This window comes from Stegastes partitus, unplaced genomic scaffold, assembly GCF_000690725.1.
Source record: "Stegastes partitus isolate 25-593 unplaced genomic scaffold, Stegastes_partitus-1.0.2 Scaffold466, whole genome shotgun sequence".
NCBI classification, from domain to species: domain Eukaryota; kingdom Metazoa; phylum Chordata; class Actinopteri; family Pomacentridae; genus Stegastes; species Stegastes partitus.
The window spans coordinates 447897-455938 of NW_007578197.1; the positions used below are offsets into that span (position 1 = coordinate 447897).

The 8042-nt window shown below is 45.3% G+C and overlaps 1 protein-coding gene across 1 annotated transcript in view; it reads left to right on the forward strand.

The window, feature by feature from the left end:
- LOC103360816 (ephrin type-A receptor 7) overlaps positions 1–8042 on the forward strand; it is a 138694-nt gene that overhangs the window by 65226 nt on the left and 65426 nt on the right. The window contains exons 2-3 of the mRNA XM_008286720.1: positions 1571–1726; positions 7594–7923. Of these exons, the coding sequence (XP_008284942.1) occupies positions 1571–1726; positions 7594–7923 (486 nt within the window). The remainder of the gene's footprint in view (positions 1–1570; positions 1727–7593; positions 7924–8042) is intronic.

Genomic DNA, 8042 nt, shown 5'->3' on the forward strand with positions numbered 1-8042 from the left:
ACACACAGGTATACACACAGTATACACACAACCTACACACAACCTACACACAACCTACACACAGGTATACACAGATTTGTATACACAGATTAATATACAAACAAGTGTACACAGTACAGGTATAAGTACAGGATGACACACTGGTGTATATACACACAGGTACACACACAATCTACACACAACCTATACACAACCTATACACAACCTACACACAGGTACACACACAACCTACACACAACCTATACACACCCTACACACAGGTACACACACAATGGGACGTGTAGAATGAAAGTAATTTGGATGAAATGTTGTGATTTTAAGGTCAGAGTTGGTTCATTTTCCGTCGGCCTGTCGACATGTTTCCATCCAGCGATTCCTTCCACTTCTACACATTATGACTCAATGATGAAGACAACATTCCTTTGAAATCTGTGTGTGTTTCAATTAGCAAATTATTGATTCATAAATGTTTCACGCTCTGCGAGCTCGTTCTCCACGTCTCACATGAGTAGTTCAAGGACCGTCGGGAAGTTGGCTATCCAGTGATTTTTTTTCTGTTTTTATACTTTCTGGCTCCGTTAATGCTGTAATTTTGGCAATATTTTAAAGATAACACAGATTTCAAGTTTGTCTGTGGGTTTGGAGGATTAATTAACCAGCAAATGAGTGACTCTTAACGCCAGCTGCCTTTATTTGCAGACCGGCTTAAGTTGGTGGATACGTCGATAGCTAGTGTGTCAGTCAGACCAGGATCGATCCGTCCGACCGATAATCAGCCGGTAGCTGAAATGTCCATCCGGTGTGAAGGCCGCCTCGTTGTTCTACCACATCTACCTGGTGGGGAGGAGGAGGAGGAATCCTGCAGGGTGCTTCAGTCGGGGGACAAGAGAGCAGCCAAGGAGTGGAGCCGCTAATGCAGACGAGAGGCGAGCGCTGCCTGATTTCACACCCATTATCACCTGCTGCAGAGGCACGGCGAGCGGAAAATGAAGGCGAAGGGAAGCCCGAGTGTGTGTTGGCGCTCATTGATAAGCGGCTGTGTTTTTGTAAGACCCCGACGCTTCGGCCGCCTCCCCGCCTTCCTGCCACCTCGTCCCGTCCTCCTACGTGGCCGCGGCTGCATGCAAAGTGAGACATTTGAGGAAAAACAACCAAATGAAAGTCGTGGCTCGTTTGCTGCTTCGGCCTTTGAAGCCGCTGATCACACGTAATGCGAGAGTCGTGTTTGTCGGATGGATTTAGCCAAAGTCTCCTCTACTTCCCTCCCCTAATCCAATCTTTTATCTGGTCCGTACTTCCCCGCGGATTCCCCCTCGCTTTCTATTTTTTTCCTCTGTTCATTCTTAATTTTCTCTCTGGTGAATTGAAACGCAGATTAAAGCTGCTTTTTAAAAAAAATAAGAAATCTGAGGCTTTAAAATGTGCTTTAGCGAAACGAGGGAGTTTCTGAGCGTAAGAAAAATAAAAGCGCAGAATTATCTGGTGGCTTCTCGTGTGCTCCTTCGCAGGGATTTTCTCAGCTTCCTCGCATGCGTCTGATGTTTCTGTGTTTCTTCTTCTCCCTCTGCAGCGTGTCCTCCTGGTTCGTACAAGATGTCCTCCAGGCAGCAGGAGTGTTTTCCCTGCCCGGCCAACAGCGTGGCCGAGGAGGAGGGCTCGGTGGTGTGCATGTGTGAGGAGGACCACTTCAGGACTCCCCTGGACAATCCCTCGGCTCCCTGCACACGTAACAAACAATCATTTATTTATGTGTCCTCTCAAACTGCTCCGGCTTTTCTCGTTCTGTCGTTTTTCCATCACTCACCCGCTTCACGTTGACACTTCTTGCATTAAGCGAGCAGCTTTTCATGCCGCTGGGCCGATCGTTTCCTCACCCGCCCGTCCGGCCTTTCATATATCCAGAAATTTCCATTTGCCTCTTTGTCCATAAAGATCAATTTGCCGTCTTCAGACCCTGAGCTTCACCCGTCCTTCACCTCTTTCATCTCATCGTCTGACCTTCCTCCTCCCCTCGTCACCCCGTTTCCATCTCGCCCACCTTCACCTCTCCTTCGCCTCCTTCGCCTCCTCGTCCTTCATCCACCAACAAGATCTGTTTCTTTTATTGCTGACCAGGAATTAGTCCGTCCCGCGGCCTCGTGCTGCTCCGCTGAGAAAACGCAGGAGATCTCTTGTGACGTTTGAATTAAAAATCTGTTTTACTTAAGAAATATCCAGCCCGATTAATCCTGTATAGTTTTTAACCCTCCAGCAGGTTTATCTTTAAAACATTACACCGTTTATCAGAGCTAGAAGCTGTGAAAACAGAAAAATGATCAGATTTGATTAAAGTCTTTCACCTGCTCAGCTCTGTTGGGAAAATTTAACAATTTACGATGTTTAGAACGGGGATATTTCATTAAAATCTCAGTTTTTTAAAATAAATAAATAAATGAAATAAAAAAAAAAAAAAAATCCGGGAATTTTTTGGCTGAACTGCTGGCAGTGTTTACACCGAGCAGACAGGAAACCAGCACAGAAATAAATCAGAAATACAAATAGTTATTTCTAATTTAATCCACCGAATCATTTCTGCTTTTCGCAGCACTTCCAGATGGTTCCTTTTGGTTTATGTACCAGGATGAGGACCTGCTCTTTGTGCAGCAGTTTAGATTTAAACTGAACATATTGAGATGTGTCGTCACAGCTGATGAATTTATCGATAAGAGTCGCTTTCGTACATTATTTACTTTATTAATTACATCACTGTTCGACCTTCTGAGCCCCGACACCTACCAGCAGCTTCCTAAAGCGTTTTATCTTCACCAGAATTACACGTTTTTACGAATTTTACGTTTATCAAAGCCAGAAATCATAAGAGCAGAACTAAGCGTCTGGTTTTCAGACTGTCCTCGAACTACTCATCTGTGCAGCTTTATTGTGAAAATTTACTGAATCTAATCATTTCATCAAGATAATTTTATCTTACATGCGTTTGCACTAAATAGAAAAACACAGATTTCTGCCTTTCTTTGCACAGAATTTGTGACTCAACAAGAAAAAGAGACGAGTACAGAAAAAAATAATAAAAATGGTCAATATTTATAAGATCAGATCGACTTTATTCATTCCGAGGGAAACTGTTTTGCCAGAGTACGACAAACAAAGGCCAGAGAAATACAGACAATTACAGAAAGGTTAGTGATTAAAGTGCAAAATGCAAAATGCAAAGTGTCGAAGTGGAAATAAAGAAGAAGTAAAACAAAAATAACACGAGCACAAAAATGTGAGCTAAAGAACAAGAAACAGAAAATGAAGTGAAAGTAAACGGATGTGTTGCACAGAAATATCGTACTTGACCATGATGCACAGCTACAATAATAATAATAATAATAATAATAATAATTGTAATGATAATAACAATAGTAATCATTTATAAAGTCACATGACTCCGGTGTTGGTCACAGCTTTGGAAAATGTCGTTCACGTCGACTCAGGTTTTTATCAAATTGTTAGTAAAATAAATCATCAAAGAACTTCAGCTTCTCGTCCTCTCTCCTTCACCGCAAACAGATTTTGTAAAAATAATAAAATAAAGTAAATAAATACGATATTTGGGCTCATCTGTGCAGCTGTGAAGCCGTCAGAGACTTCTGGGCTGCAGGCGGCGTTCACACCGAACAGGGAAGAAAGAGAACCAATAAAAACCACCGTTATATGATAAATCATCTCTAATCGTTACTGTTGCTGATTTCTGTGGTTCTGACTGTGAAGCAGACGGTTCTGGGTTCTCTCTCCTTCTTCGTTCTGGTTCCGTCGAGCTGCAGGACTTCAGACTGTGAGGAACAAACGGACCAGGAGCCACTCGGGGGTTAAAGTCGACTCTCTGATGAGTGGACGTCTTCGGGAACATCGGTGTCATTACGCCGTTGTTTCCGGCCGGACTTTGTGCTTCCCGTGACCCGCTCTGAGGCCCGGTCCTCTAATAGCACATGATGCGTCCGCCCGGCGCTGCCATCTCCTCCCCCTCTTAACCTCGCTCCCTTTTATCACCCGGCCGTCTTTCATCCCTCCTGACATTACGTCCGCATTATTCATCCAGAAAAGAAAAAAAAGGCCCATTTCCTCTCCGTCTCTTTGCTTAACCCCGAGCGTCCTCGCCACCTTTTCTCCCGACATTACGGATCCATTTTGTGCTCAGGGTCCATTATCTGGCTCTTCTCTTCCCGTTCCCATTCGACGCTCGAACACTTCTTTTCCATTCTAACATCTTCTTCTTCCATCTGTCAGACCGAGATGTGCCATAATCTCACTTCCTTCCTGGGCTGATCGATCCCTGCGTGCCGAGCGGCCTATTGATGCGTCTCAGTAATTAGATGGAGGAATGATGTGCTCCGTGTCCGGGCAGGCCAGTAAAAGCAGAAGGTCACCGCAGGTCTCGGCATACGTGAAGAGCCAGCGTCTTCTTTTTTTTTTACGGCGATGGAGGAGTTTAATTACCATATTGATCGCTGAGCTCTCTGATCCCTGTGCGATAACATTTATAGCAGCCTAATGACCACATTAATTACACTATTGATTCAGTAATTATGATCATCCCCAGATTCGGCTAATCCACCGAGCTGCTGCTGCTGCAGAGACGGAGCCGTGCATCCAGAACTATACGAATAAAAGGAAGAGAGAAGAGAGGAAAGAAGAAGGGGGAGATTTTGCCGTGTTATCTCCGCAATTAAAGAATAATACCAGTGTGGTTTTATTCTTCTCCCTTTGCCATTAAAGCAGCCCTGATGTGTTCACCGCGGCTCTGACGGTGTTCTGAAAAGCGAGATCCATCCGTTACCACGCCGCTGATTACGCCTGTTAATGAAGACTGTCGGGGAGTTTCCATCACAGACGGAAACTTCAGGAAAGAGTCTCGCTGGAGGAATAACTTCTTGGGTTTCTGGCAGACGGACGCTGACAGCCACGACGGCGTGATGAGGAAACCGTAAAGTGATGCGTAATGTTTGTCGATGGACACAAAGGAGATGTTTGAGACCAGAGGACAGATGAAGCTGTAGCTCTGGAGGACAAGCTGAGAACCCTCTGAACGGATTTCTAATTTCTTTAATCCTAAACCTGCTATCTGACAGGTTTTTAGGAAAACCCAACAGAACCCATAAAAACAGCCTTAACATAGCGACAGCCTTGGATTGTGACTCCGACATGACATTTAATGTCACCAATCAGGATGACGGCGTATTATCTGACTGAACAATCCCACAGATTGGCTACGTTCACACTGCAGGACTTGATGCTCAATGAGGATTTCTTTGTGACTTCCTTCACGTTTCCAGTTCAATGCGACTTGTATGTGATCTGCTGTGTGAACTTCATACGAGCCAAAAGTGTCCCGCATGCGCAGAAGAGGACACGACGACGTCACACGCAGCGAGCGTGCTCAGTGTTTATGGAAGTAAACATGGATGGTAACGGTGGAGCGTATCTGCCACTCCCCCGCCGCCACCGATGGAGGAAACAGAAGTGTGAGCGCTAACTAAACTAGCATCAGCAGCCAAGTACTGCCTGTGTGTTCTGGACACTTCCACCCCGTCAGAGCGCTGCCCCGGGGTGGAAGTGTCCCCCGACCGGGACAGATATTCGGATATTCATCTTTAACTGGACCTTTATTGGGCCAGAGAGCAGAAAGTGCTATTGGGACCAGCCCTACTAGTTATTATAACAACTATGAACAATAATTAACAACTAATGAGCCTTCCAGCATCAAGCCCTCCTCGTATCTGGACCTCCGTCTGGACAATCCGACAGCCTTGATATCCAACATAGAAGAAGGTTTTACATTTAGAGTCGGATCATCGAGTCACGACTGTATTTAAAAGAGGAGATTCATGGTTTGCTGTGATGTGGTTTGTTTGAAACATCATGTGGCTGCAGAGTGAATCCAGGTGAGTCGGAGGGACAGAACAAAAGGCCCAGCTGTGTCTTATGTAACTCCACGCGTGAGCGGGAACAGGACGCAGCTGTGGACGGTCGGACAGCGCCAACGGAGCGGCGCACCTTCACTTATTCATCGCGCAGCACATGCTCACATATAAAATTCATGGCCTTTAATGGACCGAGGCTCCTTGTGCCGAGGACCTGCATGAAGAAAAGGCTCGGGTCAGCCAGGACGCCGGCGCTCTGCTGCACTTCATCTGCAGCCCAACGCTGCAGAATCACACAGCCAGGCCTTATGGGTTAGAAAACACGAGCGTAATCCGGCAGCAGGTTTTTTTTACCTTCATGTCAGAACAGACTCATGTTCTGCTGCTTCCCTTCATGGACCCAGAGCAGGTGGAGGACGCGTTCCTCCATCAGGACCTAATGGACAGACCTGCTGTGGACGCACGCACACGCTCAGAAAACCACTCATATTCATGTCGGAAGCATTAAGGACCTCACTGATCTGCTGCTGTTACATGTTTCCACATAATCCCTCCGTTATCAGCCTGTCAGGCCTTAATAAAGCCTCCTCACACGTCTCCGTGGCCTCCTCCCATCGGGGTCAAACGCTTCTCATGAAAACAATTGTTTTCCTCACAGCAAATCCTCAATCAAACCGGATTATCGCCGCGTTATGTGCAAACTGAGCTCGTGCAAAACCAGACCGCCAGTTTTAGAAACAGCAAATCGTGCAGAAATACACGATTTTTTATTAATCCAGGAGGTTTTGCACGAGTGGAATGCAGCTTTTTATTTTTTTAACATTTACAGTTAAATGAATGACAAAAAGTGGACGTTAAACTCTGAAAAGTGATGTTTGGGCTCGATGACAAACAAAAACGCAGCAGTTTGCGTCGATCGTTCTGAGATTTAAAAGCTTCTGTGTGAAAACTAGGGATTAGATCCACAATAAAAAGAAAACACATTTTTATTTAACCAGCAGTTTGGAAATCCTGAAGTCAAGGTCAAGAAAAGTCAAGTTGTCAAGTCAGTTTCATGAGAACTTGAATTCAGTTTTAAGTCGACTAATACAAACAATTTGAGTTTAAATTACACCAAATATTGAGTTAACGCAACTTTCTATGTCTTTGCATTGAGATTCTGCATTTAATGAAACGGTTTTCAGAACAAAAATCTGATTTGCTGACGTCAGTAAACCGTTTGAACTATTATTTTAAGCATCAGTTTGAGTCGTGTTGACGTAACGATGCACCAAGTTGACAATTTCAGTTCAAGTTGAAGCTCAATAGTTTAATTTCTTCACCCTGACTTCAGGATTTCCAGTCTCCTGTTTTATCTCAACATGCTGAACTTTGTACAAGCCGTATAATTATAATTATAATAATTATGAACACTTTATTGTGCATTCAGTTTATTTTTCTTATTTTTTTTATCCTTAGTTTTCCAGATATTTTGTTCTGAACATGCAGCTGTGATCAGACACGATTGATTATTTTGAAGCATAACTGATGTTTTTGAGCTGTTTCTTGGTAGTGACGAGATTTTAAATCCCAGATTACAGATATTGAAGCAGGAACGTGTTTAACTTTTAAGTTTATTATCTTCTTCGTTGTTTGTGTCGCATGTTCCCAACAAGAAAAACGCCCGTAAACGCTGTTCTATCTTCTGCAGGGCCTCCCTCGCCGCCCAGAGACCTGGTCTACACCCTGAAGCAGTCCACGCTGATCCTGGAGTGGTCGGCGCCGTCGGACTCGGGCGGCCGGGTGGACCTGACCTACAGCGTGGGCTGCCGGCGCTGCGTGGGCCGGCAGTGCGAGCCGTGCGGGGCCAGCGTGGGCTTCGTGCCGCAGCAGGTGGGCCTGACGGAGAGGACGGTGACGGTGGTCAACCTGCTGCCCAACACCAACTACACCTTCACCGTGGAGGCCCTGAATGGGGTGTCGGAGCTGCTGCCCAGCAAGAGGTTCTACACGCAGGTCAACGTGTCCACGAGTCTGCCCGGTGAGTCCAGCTTTATAAAAAACCACCACGCAGCCAGGAGATGAAATTACACCAAAAAAACTGTGCTCATGAGTTCAGCTGAACCAGAACGAGCTCAATGCAGCTCCAGACAGAACAGA